This window comes from Chlorocebus sabaeus, chromosome 16 (genome assembly GCF_047675955.1).
Source record: "Chlorocebus sabaeus isolate Y175 chromosome 16, mChlSab1.0.hap1, whole genome shotgun sequence".
NCBI classification, from domain to species: Eukaryota; Metazoa; Chordata; class Mammalia; order Primates; family Cercopithecidae; genus Chlorocebus; species Chlorocebus sabaeus.
In genome coordinates, this window is record NC_132919.1 from 65179244 (window position 1) to 65194826 (window position 15583).

Here is a 15583-nt window from a genome sequence, read left to right on the forward strand (position 1 = left end):
ATTACTGTTTTAATCTTACAGGAATTCCTCAGAAGTGTTTATATTAACCTCCTCTGCTCTAGGACAGATTAGATCTCCAAAGGCTATATTTGTAAATCTATATTTATTAAGATTCAAGGGAGAAAAAAAAAATATTCAGGGAGATCCTATACAAATGAATGATGTGTACAACACCCCTAAAATTCAAGATTCATAGAACTGATCCTAAGGAAGCCCATTAACATTTGCAAAATTCATCATTTTCTAACCAGTTGTAGTTCTCTAGACTTTATTTACTCATGTGTTTGTTGTAGAGGAGAACTCAATCACTAGAACTTGAGTTTATTTACTGACTTTTTTTGCCTTTCATACGTGATGTAGTTAATGTGCACCAAGAGCCTTACACATAAGCGCACACAGGTAGATTAGCAGACATCAGGAGGAGACCTGCTTCTGCTCTAGAATGCTTCTTTGTGTCTGAACATTAGCAAATAGAGGTTGAACCAGTATAAGAGGCTTTGTTTGTGTTTTCTTGTTGTTGTTGTTGTTGTTTATTTATTTTGTTTGTGTGTTCTGAGAATACTCTTCCTTTCCCTTGTACAGTCTTCAGCCTGTCTTGGCAGACCACATTCCAGGTGACAGCTCTGATGCTGAGGAACAATTACATAAAAAGCAACGACTGAATCTAGTCTCTTCATCATCTGATGGCACCTGTGTGGCAGCCCGGACACGTCCTGTACTGAGCTGTAAGAAACGGAGGCTTGTTCGACCCAACAGCATTGTTCCTCTTTCCAAGAAGGTCGGTACAGATGAGAGAGTTGGTCATTGTCAAGCAGTGAGCCAGATGCTCAGATAGAGAGTTAGTCTCTTGCCAACTTTGGTGTTTTCTAAACTTGACTAACCACCAAGGTCTTCTGGGGAGCTTTATAAAATGCTGGGTTTCTGGGCCCTGTTTGCTTTGGAGTTGGGTGTTGGAATCTTGTTTTCAGAAAACACAAAGCTCCTAGGTGACTCTGCAGCTAGTTTTGAAAACCACTGTCTTGAGCTTTTTAATAGAAGTGGGGGAGATTGAAAGTTTAAGAACTGCCATTAACACTTTGAAGGAGAATAGTGTGCCCTCTCACCTTCATTGTTACCACTGAAAATGGCAGTATAGAATCCTTTGCCCTAAAAAAGAATCTTGGCCATGTGCAGTGGCTCATGCCTGTGATCCCAGCACTTTGGGAGGATCACTTGAGCCTAGGAATTGAATACCAGCCTGGGCAATATAGTGAGACCTTCATCTCTACAAAATATTTAAAAATTAAGCATGGTGGTGCACATCTGTAGTCCCAGCTACTCAGGAGGCTGAGGCAGAAGGATTGCTTGAACCCATAAGGTTGAGGCTGCTTTGAGCTGTATTTGTGCCACTGTACTTAAGACAGAGTGAGACCCTGCTTCAGAAAAAAAAAGGAATCTTCACTAAAGTTTTTAAATTGATGTTACTAAAAAAAAGTTTCACAAAGGAAATGGAGATTAATTCACAACTGCAGGGAATTTTAGATTGCTGACTCTTCAAATAGCAGTTGACTTTATTCCACAACTAATGAAATAATAATACTCCAGTAAAATGGTACTGTGCAGGAATTAAGAGCATTTTCTTTGAAGATGATAAACTTGGGTTTGAATCATGGTACTACCACTTAGTAGTTTGGTAATTTGGTGCATGTTAACCACCCCGATTTCCACTCCTCTCCAAAGCCTCAGAGATCTCATAGGGTTGTTTGAGGATTAAGTGAAATGTATGTAACATGCTTATTGGAATGTCTGGTTGGTAAGTTCCTAGTACAAAATGGCTGTTACTGTTACCATTTTTGTTGTTCATTCATTCTTTCAACAAATATTTATTGGCTTCCTGCAACGAGCTAAATCTGTCTAGTCACTGGATATACAACACTAAACAAAACAGGCAAAACTGCTTACCCTGTGAAATGTTCTCGTTGTTAAGAGAAAGAAAATAATACATTAACTCTGCAGTGTGTCCTATAGCATTAAATCTTGGAGAGAGGCTAGGCACAGTGGCTCCTACCTGTAATCCTGGCACTTTGGAAGGCTGAGGAAGGAGGATCACTTGAGTTCAGGAGTTTGAGACCAGTCTGGGCAACATAATGAGACCCCATGTCTAAAAAAACAAAAAGCCAGCTGTGGTGGTGAGTGCCTGTAGTCCGCCTGCTCAGGAGGCTGAGGTGGGAGGATCATTTGAGCCCACCAGGTCGACACTGCAGTGAGCCATGGTCGCGCCACTGCACTCCAGCCTGGATGATAAAGTGAGACTCCATCTGAAAAAAAAAAAATCCTGGAGAGAGAAATGCAGTAGAGGGGGATAGAGAGTGCTGGAGAGCTCAGATAGAGAAGAAGTATACAGGTTAGTCCTTTGAGGTATTCCAGAGCTTAGGTATTCCTCCTCATTCCTGTGAAAGATGAAGAAAGGATTGGGAAGGGAGTGACCAATAAAGTAGAAGAAAAACCAAGAGAGTGTGGCATGAAGAGAGTGTGGCATGAAGAGAGTGTGGCATGAAGAGAGTGTGGCATGAAGAGAGTGTGGTATGTGAAAGGCAAGTGGAGAAAGCGTTTTGGAGGAGGAGGGATTGGATTGTGTGTGACAGTTGCTACAGACAGGACCAGTAAGATGAAGACTGAGAATTAAGACCATTGAATTTAGTGGGGCAGGGTTGTTGCAGACATTGGTGAGCAGTTTTGGTAGAGGGAGAAGGGTGAATGAAAGCTTGGTTGGAGTGGATTCAGGAGAGAAAGCCACAGAAGGAATTGAGGGAATGATCGCAGATAACACTTTCAAAGAACGTTGCTGTAAAAGAGAACAGAGAATGGAAATTTTTCTTAAGGGAGCCACTAGCAACATATTTGCTAATGACAAGGGAGATGAGAGAATTGCTGAACAATTAGTATTTGCGTGGTGAATTTTCAGTACTTTCCTTGTTTGGTTCTCGTATGCAGTTGTACTGTGTAAGTTCGCCATGTTCTCCTTAAAGGAAAGAATTGTTAGAATTGACGGTCAGGTGATACCATTTCTTCCTGTCTATTCCTCGGACTCTACTTGAAGTATCAAAATAGCAGAAATAGAAAAGAGTAAGGGATTTGGCAGGGTTTTCATGTTGGCATTTCAGTCTCTGTTGTTGTTGTTGTTGTTGTTGTTTTTTACTAATAGTCGTATATGTCTAAACGATTTTCAGAGGAATTGATAACAGGAATGTCAGAAAACATATTACTGTCAAGTGGTAGGAAAGTAGCTTTTTGTCAATTCCTTGATGAATTTAACACAGAATGCTTTTACATTAAAAAACAAAACAAAACACCACATGAAAATAAAGCACCCTTCCTCTGTTTTGGCAGTTTACCAGCCACTGTGGCATGACATCTAGGAGTCGTATAAAAATTTTCTGAAGTGTGTGGTGCCCTCCTGGATTTCGTTTTTTAATATGTGAAGTAGCAAACCTTCTTTTGATCGATGCCTAAGAACAAATGTAGCTTTGAATGTACTTATAAAAGGTAGCTTAGGCAAGGGATAGGCATAAAACTAAATATCCTTTTGTTCCAATGCCAGTTTCTAAAACAGAATCATCCTGACACAAAATTAAGCTGCATGAAAAATAAGACAGAGAAATTAGTTTACTTTGGGAAATAGACCATGTACTAGATCTAGCAGAAAGCTGGAGTTCTGCCAGAGTTGGAGACACACCCCATTCCTTCTGACTAGGTTGCTTTCTGTGTCTTGCATGGCTCCTTGCTCACGACATGACCTCAGTGGTATTTGCTGATGAGCAACCATCTTGCCTTCTGTCACTTTGAATTGCTCGGTTTTCCAGGCAGATTTATTCAACAGCATTTTTGAGTGCCCACTGTATTATTCAGGGCAGCCAGGTTGCGTTAGTAAGCAAAACCAAGCCCTTACCTTCATGGAGCTTACTTTCTAATGACAGAGCAAAAAAGTTAACATGTAAATTATGTTCTAATACTGTTACATGACAGTTCACGTTTATTGTGAGTACAGAACACACAAAACAAGTGATTAATATTTTTTCCTTACCTACATCTTAAATGATCTCTACTGCATTCCAGAACCAAATATAAAACACACTTGAGGGAACTCATTCAGTTTTTTTTGTTTTTTCTTTGGGGTGGAGTCTTGCTCTGTTGCTTAGGCCGGAGTGCAATGGCGCGATCTCGGCTCACTGCAACCTCCTTCTCCCGGGTTCAAGCGATTCTCCTGCCTCATTCTCCCTAGTAGCTGGGGTTACAGGCATACACCACCATGCCCAGCTATATGTTGCATTTTTAGTAGAGACGAGGTTTCACCATGTTGGCCAGGCTGGTCTCGAACTCCTGACCTCAAGTGATCCACCTGCCTCGGCCTCCCAAAGTGCTGGGATTATAGGCATGAGCCACTGCACCCGGCCCAGTTACTGTGTTTTGTGTATGTGTGTTTTGGTGGAGTCTCCCTGTTGCTCAGGCTAGAGTGCAGTGGCGCGATCTTGGCTCACTGCAACCTCCGCCTCCCAGGTTCAAGCAATTCTCCTGCCTCAGCCTCCTGAGTAGCTGAGATTACAGACAGGCATGCACCACCACACTTGGCTAATTGTTGTATTTTTAGTAGCGACAGGGTTTCACCACATTGGCCAGGCTGGTCTCAAACTCCTGACCTCAGGGGATTTCGCCCGCCTCGGCCTCCCAGAGTGCTGGGATTACAGGCGTGAGCCACTGCACCCAGCCCAATTACTATGTTTTTAAAGGGCTGTCAGCTTAGTTGAATTATGACTGGAATATATCTTAAAATTGAGATGCACATTTACTACAGTAACTCTTTTGCCCTTAGAAAGGTTGGCCAGGCGCGGTGGCTCATGCCTGTAATCCCAGCACTTTGGGAGGCCAAGGTGGGTGGATCGCGAGGTCGGAAGATTGAGACCACCCTGGCCAACATGATGAAACCCCGTCTCTACTAAAAATACAGAAATTAGCTGGGCATGGTGGCACGTGCCTGTAATCCCAGCTACTCGAGAGGCTGAGGCTTGAACCAAGAAGTTGGAGGTTGCAGTGAGCTGAGATCTTGCCACAGCATTCCAGCCTGGTGACAGAGCAAGACTCCCTCTTTAAAAAAAAAAAAAAGGCGGGGGAGTGCTGCTATGTTGTATCACTTGTACTTCTTAAAATCAATGACTAAAACAAAGAGTTCAGTAAGTTAAACTTGTTGGGAATAAACAGAAATGAGATCTATCAGTAAATAATAGGAAGCCTTGAATTCCCAAACTGTTGATTTGGGTTTCAGTCTATAAGTTTTAATGTTTTGAACAGAGAAGTGTCATAAGCTATTTTGGGGGAGGTAAATCTGTAACTTTTTTTTTTTTTTTTTAAGTCGGAGTCTTGATGTGTCACTCAGCCTGGAGTGCGATGGCATGATCTCAGCTCACCGCAGCCTCCACCTCCCGAGTTCAAGGAATTTTCCTGCCTCAGCCTCCTGAGTAGCTGGGATTACAGGCATCCACCACCACGCCTGGCTAATACTTGTATTTTTAGTAGAGACAAGGTTTCACCATGTTGGCCAGGCTGGTCTCTTTGGCCAGACGGGTCTCGAACTCCTGACTTCAGCTGATCTGCCCACCTCGGCCTCCCAAAGTGCTGGGATTACAAGCATGAGCCACCACGCCCGGCCAGTCAGTAACTATTATGTTTGGGATGAATTGGCACAAGAGACTGGAGGTGGACAGACAGACTAACAGTAGTAATGCTGGAGGATATAATAGTGTAAGGCCTCTACAACTCTGAAGGTGGAATATTTTAAATGTAATCTAAGGAATTATCACTAGGGTGTGGCAAGTGAATATCAGAGTAAGGCTCATCGAGAACATGGAGTACTTCCTAAATCATAATTTTATTATAAAATGATGGAATTACTAGTTGTAATTACTGAATCGCCTATATTGCTATTTACTGGGGGTCTAGTATGGTAGACGTTAGTAATTAAGTGAATGAAGAAGCACTCCAGTAGAAAGTTCTTATAATATATGCCATTATGTTCTTTTCCTGGCCCAGTGCCTAAGTGAAGTAGGTGTTTATAACTTAAACGTACTAAGATTTCAGATCAATAAAGTTATTAAAATAGGTACCAGCCAATTTTAAAATAAGGTTGCTTTTTATTTGTTAAGTGAAATTATGTTTATAATTAAACCATAAGACAAATAGTATTGTTTTTAAAAAAGGAAAGGAATGTAGTTTTATTAATAATTTACTGTATTCTCATTCTCAATTTACTGTGGACCATTAGACACCTGTGTATAGTCTGGCAGTGGAAACCATCAGTGTTTCGAAATGAATGGTTGAAAAGGTTGGGTTTTTTTGTACTAATAACCAGTAGAATAAATAATGGCTACATGTATTACTAACATACCCTTGAAATTTTTTTATTGCCCTTAATAGCATTTCTTTTCAATTTTTTAAAAAGTAGCATTTCCTAACAAATTGGCAATGTTATGGCATCATTTTAGAATTTTGTAGTCCATGTTATCTTAGGGGGATTGCTGTGAGCTAAATTTTAAAGCTGGCTTCCGTAGAATTCCGAGTAATCCTCCTCTTCTTCCCATTGTATCACACTTGAAGAGTGGCATTTTTGTACAGGGCATTCTCTTATGGCTATGACCAGGTTTTCTGTAGACATCAGGGTAGATAAAGGTGTTAATATATAATTCTAAGCTTCCTAATTTTGATTCCACCTATTTAAATCCAGTTTCATGACACCATGGTTGAGGACTAATGAACTAGAGTTAGTATGAGTCAGTATTAAAAGTTAATAATTTGATAAGTTCTTCCTTGACAGAATGCGATAGACCTTGGAGGCCCAACTTTTTAATACTAGTTAGACATTTGGAAGGGAGCAAGCATGCCATGTAGAAAATTGTAGTACCTTAGGACATAAAGCTACTAAAAGAATACTCAAATCACTCTGTGCTTAGAATAGTTACCTCTTAACAGTTATGAGGATGTTTTATATATACATTATAAGACACATACAAAATAAATTTTGAAAGACTGAGATAAAATAGAAGCTTACATGTTTTGTTTCTTCACTCTGATGGATCTTCAAGAGCCAGTTGTGGGATACACTTGATTTTGATGGAGTTGCCAGACCTTTGAAAATCTTTCCAAATGTTAACAGTGGATGAGTTAAATAACAAATATCAAATGCAAAGCAAAATCAAATGATTATAACTTGTCCTTGAGCCAGAAGGATTTTTTTAGTATTTTGGACAAATATGCTATGATTAACAGAAAATGGTGAATAGAGTTTTACTTTGGTATTAATTCCTTCATAAATATTAAATTGAGTATTTCTTGGGAGTCCCTTCAAAGAGAATTGATAGCATTACAGTATTAATTAAGGGAACACAGGAATTTCTTCATGTATCAAGTCTTTTATCTATTTTATTATTTTATTGAGATGGAGGTCTCACTGTTGCACAGGCTGATTTTTTGGTTTTTGTTGTTGTTTGTTTTTTGTCCCCCCCCCCCCCCGCCCCACTAAGATGGAGTCTCACTCTGTCACCAGGCTGGAGTGCAGTGACGCAATCTCTTCATCTCAAAAAAAAAAAAAAAATTAACCAGCTGTGTTGGCAGCTACACAGGTGGTGAGGCAGGAGAATGGTTTGAATCTGGGAGGTGGAGGTTGCACTGAGCCAAGATCAAGTTACTGCATCCAGTCTGGGTGACAGAACTAGACTCTGTCTCAAAACAATAACTTTTTTTTTTTTTTTCTGTTTCTCTCTTAGTTCCAGCTGAGAACAAGTGTTGATCAGTTTCCTTCTCTCTCTCTCTCTCTCTCTCTCTCTCTCTCTCTCTCTCTCTCTCTCTCTCTCTCTCTGTTTTTGAGTTGGAGCCTCGCCTTGCTTTGTCGCCCAGGCTGCAGTGTAATGGCATGACCTCAGCTCACTGCGACATCTGCTTCCCGGGCTCATATGATTCTCCTTCCTGCCTCAGCTTCCCAAGTAGCTGGGACTACAGGCACATGCTTCCATGCCCAGCTAATTATTGTAGTTTTGGTAGAGACGGGGTTTCACCATGTTGGCCAGGCTGGTTTCGAACTCCTGATCTTAGGTGATCTGCCCGCCTTGGCCTCCCAAAGTGCTGGGATTACAGGCATCAGCCACCAAGCCCAGCCTCCTTTCCTCTTCTTAGCATTTCCTGAAATCTAATTCTAGTCTCCTCAACAACAAGACTGCCAGAAGCTCTCTGTCCTTTTCAGAGACTTTCCACTTAGCTTCATAGCCTCCTACCATTCACAGCTTCAGCGTTTTCTTTGGGAGAGTGGGTACTTGTCATGCTTAGTTCCCTGTCCTCTCTTTTTATTGATAATTTGACATTTCAAGTCTCTACTGTTATCCATTCAGCCCTGTAAGACCACCAAAAGCTCTGCTTGTTTTTTTTTTTTTTTTCTTTTTTTTTTTTTCAAGATGGAGTCTCGCTCTGTTGCCCAGGCTGGAGTGCAGTGGCACAATCCTTGGCTTACTGAAACCTCCGTCTCCCAGGTTCAAGCGATTCTTCTGCCTCAGCAAGTAGCTGAGATTACAGACACTGCCACCATGCCCAGCTAATTTTTGTATTTTTAGTAGAGACGGGTTTTCGCTATGTTGGCCAGCTTCTTTTCCTCTCTGGAATCTTGGCTCTCAATATTGTCATTATGTCAGCATTTTTCTTACGTTTTGAGAGACAGAGTGTGTGTGTGTGTGTGTGTGTGTGTTTTAAATCTGGCTTTTCCAGTTAAAATGTTGGTTTGATATAAGCTATCCATACTATGTGATTTATTTGTTGAGAAAACTTTATTTATCCCGTAGTTTCCCACAGCCTACTTTCTTTTAAAAATTGTATCCCTATAGTAGTATTTTCTTGCCTCTTGGCATGTCTAACAATGTTTTATTTATGTTTTAAGCCAAAAATCCAATTAATAATTTTCCCTGCTTGTAGCATGTGGATTGTGCTATCTTCCTTTAAAGAGGCTTTGTTTTGCTGGCAGGTAAATTCCTTGTCATTTGTTAGGTCAGGTGAGGAGTTGGCTGACTTAGTAGTTCGACTGCACAACTAAAGCAGGATCTTCTCTCTTGAGTTCTCTATGCAACTTTGACTGGTCACAGTTTAAAAGCCTCCCAGACTTGTGTTAGCTGTGGAAACCATTTCAGTTCACAGCTGCCTAGTTGCTCTTGCCTGGCCTGATAGTTTCACCCTATACGTGCACCTTTTAATATTTAGCAAACACTCAGGGATCTAATGAAGATTTCTGGGGCTCTTTCTGTAAAGCTTCCTCCTCTCAAGAATTCTGCCTTGCAATTTTCAGTTTCCTTAGTCTCTGAATTCTGATCTAGGGAGAATTTGCTTCCTCAATTCAGTGAAGCTATTGTGCTCTGCTTCAGATCCCTCTCCCTGCCCTGCAGTCTAGAATGTGCTTCCAGGCAGAAAACCAGGGCAGTCTTAGAGACCACCCCATTTGTTTCTCAGTCGTATACTGCCTGTTGTCCAGTTTTCTAGTTTATGACTGAAAGGTAAATCTGATCACTGTTAGTCTGCTAGAAGCAGAAGACCTGTGGTGTCACTGTTTTCTTCTCCAAATTTTGTTACGAAATTATTCAGATACGAAGTTGAATGAATTTTACAGTGAACACACCTGTGTAGCTACTCCCTAGGTTCTGCCACTAACATTTTAGCATACAATCATCCTTCCATTTATTAATCCAGCTTATTTTTAGTGCATTTGAAAAACAATTGTGTTTTTCTGTCCCTTGTGTTTCTTGAAAACTAGTAGAGACTTGAATAAATCCGGTTTTGAGTTTCGTGAGAAAACACAAGGTGGCCTTATTATGCTTGTATCAGAAGACACGTAATGACTAAACTGTTTGTGTTATCAACCACTGGTGATAATTGCCTGGACCCATTGTTACATTGGAAGTTGAAGAATGGTGATATTCTACTTGTATCATTTCTGTTTTTCTTTTATTAGCTAGAATATGTTTATAAGGGTAAACTTGTGCTTTTCAACTATTTGTTTACCCTGAGGTACAGTTTGTATAGAAGAAAGCATGATTTGTTGTTGTTTTTTATTTACCAATTTTCAAAATAACATTAGTTTTCTACCATCCTCTAAGGACAGTCACTGAAGTTTTTCATGAAGGGGCTGTGAGTCATTGATTGAGACATATTTGAGGTATTTCAAGCCATTGTAGTCTTTTCTTTATGATGCGAATGTTACCTGATCTTTGGCTAGTGGAAGCTCTCTTCAGGCTTGTTCTTGAGTCCTTTCCCTTTGACTGCAGTAGTCTTTGTTCTCACTATTAATTTCTGTTTTGTTTTTTGTTTTCCTTTTTTACTGAGTCTTATGTTTACTGTGACTCACCACTAATATTTAATGAGAGCCTGTGCTTTGAATTTTTCTAGAAGGGATGACCATAATTTGAACCTCATGGTTCTCAATGATTTTGTCCTCACAGGAGACATTTGGCAATGTCTGTAGTAATTATTGATTTTCACAAATTAGGGGAGTAGGGAGGCACATGCACCATGAGGACAGAGGTGCTGCTTGATATCTGCAGTGCACAGGACAGTCCCCCACAACAAAGAAGTGCCAGCTGTTGAGAAATCATGCAGTACACTAATTTAGTTACAAAGTCGTTCTACAATCTTTCCTACAATCCCATGAAATTGGTATTGTCAGTCCTTTTTAACAAGTGAGAAAATTTAAGGATGTCATGTGACTTATCAATGATTATATTATACAATGTTAAGCTAGAATTTTGAAATCAAGATCTCTGATGGTAAATGTTCTATCAGGTTCTCCCCTTAAATATAAATAGCCATACTTATGGTTTTATAAAAGTGATTAAGTGTCGAGAGCCAGATACTGTTGTGAGTTATTTGTGTTTAAAATAACTCTATCAGGTATTCTCTTGTTAGTAAACATGAAGACACAGTAACTTGTCTAAGGCCACACAGCTAGTAAGTGGCGGAGTCAGGGTTCAAACCCAGGCAGTCTGGCGCCATAGCTCATACTGTTAACCACTATGTATTGCTTCACAATTTTTTTTTTTTTTTTTTAGATTCAAGTATAATATTTGTTTTTATATTTAAATCTCTATTTGGGGCCAGACACGGTGGCTCACACGTGTTATTCCAGCACTTTGGGAGGCCAACGTGGATGGATTACCTGAGGTCAGGAGTTTGAGACCAGCCTTGCCAGCGTGGCGAAACCCCATCTCTACTAAAAATACAAAAAAAATTAGCTGGGCGTTGTGGCGGGAGCCTGTAGTCCCAGCTACTCTTGGTTTTCCTGATTCATTTGTTGAAAAAGTAGTATCTCCTTTTTTTTTTTTAAACTGATTTAAAAGTATTACTTTAAACAATAAACTGTCATATATATTTTGGTCAATTTTTGTTTTTATTTAATTTTTCTGTTTCTTAAACAAGGGCAGATTATTTTAATTACTATAACTGTAAAACATGTAATAGGCCAGATCACTCCCCTGTATTTTTGCTTATCAGAAATGTGAGGGGTGGGAGGGGAATGGTTCCTCACATTTATTCTTTCAGTTGTATCTTTTACATTATTTGTTTAAATCCCCTTTGACTTGTCTCCCCTCCCCCCTCAAGTCTATTAAGGTTCTACATTAATTTGTAGAATATCAATATCTTTAAACTTTGTGCTGAAATTTCTTGTTAAAGTTATTCCAGGGCTTTTTTGTTGTTACAGTCAATAATATCTTTTTTCACTTGTATTTCTTTTCTTCTTTTTTTTTTGAGACCAAGTTTTGCTCTTGTCACCCAGGCTGGAGTGCAGTGGTACAATCTCAGCTCACTGCAACCTCCGCCTCCTGGGTTCAAGAGATTCTTCTGCCTCAGCCTCCTGAGTAGCTGGGATTACAGGTGCCCACCACCACGCCTGGCTAATTTTTTGTAGAGATGGGGTTTCACCATGTTTGTCAGGCTGGTCTTGAACTCCTAACCTCAGGTGATTCACCTGCCTCAGTCTCCCAAAGTGCTGGGAATACAGGCGTGAGCCACTGCGCCTGGCCTTTCACTTGTATTTCTAAATAAAAGTTACTTTGGGCCAGGTGCCGGTGGCTCACGTCTGTAATCCCAGCACTTTGGGAGGCCGAGGTGGGTGGATCACGAGGTCAGGAGATCGAGACCATCCTGGCTAACGCAGTGAAACAGCTTCTCTACTAAAAATACAAAAAAATTAGCTGAGTGTTGTGGCAGGCGCCTGTAGTCCCAGCTACTCGAGAAGCTGAGGCAGGAGAATGGCGTGAACCCGAGAGGCAGAGCTTGCAGTGAGCTGAAATCCGCGCCACTGCACTCCAGCCTGGGCGACAGAGCGAGACTCCGTCTCAAAAAAAAAAAAAACCAAAACAAAACAAAAGTTACTTTGAAGACTGACATTTAAAGAAAAAGACATGATGTGAGAGAATGACCATGGAATTAGTGGTTGAAGAGCCAAGTGCAGAGGCTTATGATGTGGAAGGTTGCCTGCTATCTTGGAGAAATATAGCAAGGAAATCAGAGTAACTGATGGTGTCAGCTAGGAGAGTAACAAAAAATGAAGTGAAGTCAGAGAGGGGATAGAGGCGACAAATGCTGTAGGACCTTGTGGAAACCGTGCAAGAAGTTTGGTTTCTATTCGTCCTGAGATGAGAAGTCATTTGGAAGATTATGAGGTTCGTATGATATGATTGAGATTTTAAAACAAAGTTTACACTGATTACTGTGTTGATTGATTTGGAAGTAAGAGCCAGTAGGCAGAGGATCAGTTAGGAGGCTTGAAGAAACCCATTTGAGAAAAGATAGTGACTTGGACTAGATTGAGTGTAGTTAAGGTGGTATGAAGTGGTTGGATTCTGCCAATAGGATTTCATGACTGGGGCTGGTCACGTGGCTCACGCCTGTAATCCCAACACTTTGGGAAGCTAACGTGGGTGGATTATCTGAGGTCAGGAGTTCGAGACCAGCCTGGCCAACATGGTGAAACCCTGTCTCTACTAAAAATACAAAAAATTAGCTGGGCGTGGTGGTGCACGCCTGTAATCCCAGCTGCTCGGCAGGCTAAGGCAGAAGAATCTCTTGAACCCAGGAGGCGGAGGTTGCAGTGAGCCGAGATCACGCCATTGCACTCCAGCCTGGGCGACGAGCAAAACTCCATCTCAAAAAAAAAAAAAAAAAAAAAGGGATTTCGTGATTGGATATGAGGTGTGATAAAAAGAAAGGAGTTTAGCATGAGTCTGAGAGTCTGAGGATTTAGGACTTAGGAGATAGGGAAAGAGCAGGACTCAGTTTTGAACATGTTAACTCTGAGATGCATGTTGAGTCTAGGCTAGGCACAGTGGCCCAGGCCTGAAATCCCAGCATTTTGGGAGGCCAAATTAGGAGTATTGCTTGAAGCCAAAAGTTTGAGATTCAGCCTGGACAGTACAGTGAGAGTCTTCTGTCTCTACAAAGAGTTAGCACAATTTTTAAAAAAACAGAAGTCTGAGATGTTGAGTGAGCAGTTAAGTGTGCAAGTCTGAAATGATGTTGCTTGATTTCTTAATATTGAATGATTTTGATATTCAGAAATAAATCCCTAGTGCTCATGATATGTTTATATTTGTTGTTAATTTTGTGTTTGTCTGTTTCTTTTTGAGATGGAGTCTCACTCTGTCGCCCAGGCTAGAGTACAGTGGCGCGATCTCGGCTCACTGCAACCGCCGCCTCCCGGGTTCAAGCGATTCTCCTGCCTCAGCCGCCTGAGTAGCTGGGACTACAGGTGCCCTTCACCATGCCCGGCTAATTTTTGTATTTTTAGTCTTAGAGACAGGGTTTCACCATATTGGCCAGGCTGGTCTCAAACTCCTGACCTTGTGATTCGCCCGCCTCAGCCTCCCAAAGTGCTGGAATTACAGGCATGAGCCACCACACCCAGCCTTGTTTTTTTTCTTTTAAGAGAGTGATTCACTCTGTCTCCCAGGCTGGAGTGCAGTGGACATGATCACTGTAGCTCCTCACTCCTGGGCTCAAGTGAGCCACCTCAGCCTCCCAAATAGCTAGGGCTGCACGTGCACACCACCTGTTGTGATACTTTTTAAAATTTGTTTTCTTACTTTAATACACAATATTGTGTGTGTTCTTATTGTTTTTAACTTAAATGAATTCATGCAGATGATTTGGCATCATCATGTTTCAGTGAAAGAATGCGTGTGTGTGTACACTTAAGTTTGTCTACAGGATAGATTCTTAGTGTGGATTTGTGCAACATGGGTATGAATTCAAGTTTTCTTTCAAAAATTTTCTAAAGTGTATACTTTAATAAGTATTAAATATATTTTTGGCCGGGTGCGGTGGCTCATGCCTGTAATCCCAGCACTTTGGAAGGCCGAGGTGGGCGGATCACGAGATCAGGAGATTGAGACCATTCGGGCTAACAATGGTGAAACCCTGTCTCTACTGGGGGAAAAAAAAAAAAAAAAAACAGAAAAAGTAGCTGGGCGTGCTGGCGGGCGCCTGTAGTCCCAGCTGCTTGGGAGGCTGAGGCAGGAGAATGGTGTGAACCTGGAAGGCGGACCTGTGCCACTGCACTCCAGCTTGGGTGACAAAGTGAGACTCCGTCTCAAAAATAAATAAATAATAAGTATTAAATATATTTTTATATACTCCTCGGGTTCTATTAATACTTTACAGTTTTTAATTAAAAAATGAGATTACTGTTTAAGTTACATGTGTACATATACCCTTTTGTCAAGTTACAAGTAGGATTCTACCCTTTATTCTATTTTTTTAATTTTTAAATTTTTTTGGAGTTGGAGTTTTGCTCTTGTCGCCCAGGCTGGAGTGTGGTGGTGCAGTCTCGACTCACTGCAACCTCTGCCGCCCAGGTTCAAGCGATTCTCTTGCCTCAGCCTCTCAAGTAGCTGGGATTACAGGTGCCCACTACCACGCCCAGTTTTTTGTGTTTTTAGTAGAGACGGGGTTTCACCATGTTGGCCAGGCTGGTCTTGAACTCCTGACCTCAGGTTATCCACCCACCTTGGCCTCCCAAAGTGCTGAGATTACAGGCATGAGCCACCATGCCTGGCCTGTTTTTTTTTTGTTTTTTTGAGACAGGATGTTAGTCTTTTTCCCGGGCTACAGTGCAGTGGTTATAGTGGCTCACTATAACCTGAACTCCTAGGCTTAAGTGATTGTTCTCCCTCAGCCTCCTGAGTAGCTGGGACTAAAGGCATGCAATACCATACTGGGTAAAGTTTTTTTTCTTTCTTTTTTTTCTTTTTTTTTTTTTTTTTTTAAAAGAGATGGAGTCTTACTGTGTTGCCCAGGCTAGTCTCTGACTCTTGGCTTCAAGCAATTCTCTCTCCTACCTCAAAGTTTTGGGATTACAGTTGTGAGCCACCACGCTGAGCCACATCTGTTGAGTTTTGTTGTTGTTATTGTTTTGAGATTTAGTCTTATTCCGTTGCCCAAGCTGGAGTGCAGTGGTGTGATCTCGGCTCACTGCATCCTCTGCCTCCCAGATTCAAGCGATTCTCCTGCCTCAGCCTCCCGAGTAGCT

General features: G+C 41.2%; 1 protein-coding gene across 20 annotated transcripts in view; it reads left to right on the plus strand.

Moving 5' to 3' along the window:
* KANSL1 (KAT8 regulatory NSL complex subunit 1) overlaps window positions 1-15583 on the plus strand; it is a 199745-nt gene that overhangs the window by 160719 nt on the left and 23443 nt on the right. For all 20 annotated transcript variants that reach the window (XM_008012266.3, XM_008012270.3, XM_073005165.1 and 17 more), the window contains one exon: window positions 583-778. In XM_008012266.3, coding sequence (XP_008010457.1) covers window positions 583-778 — 196 coding nt within the window. The remainder of the gene's footprint in view (window positions 1-582; window positions 779-15583) is intronic.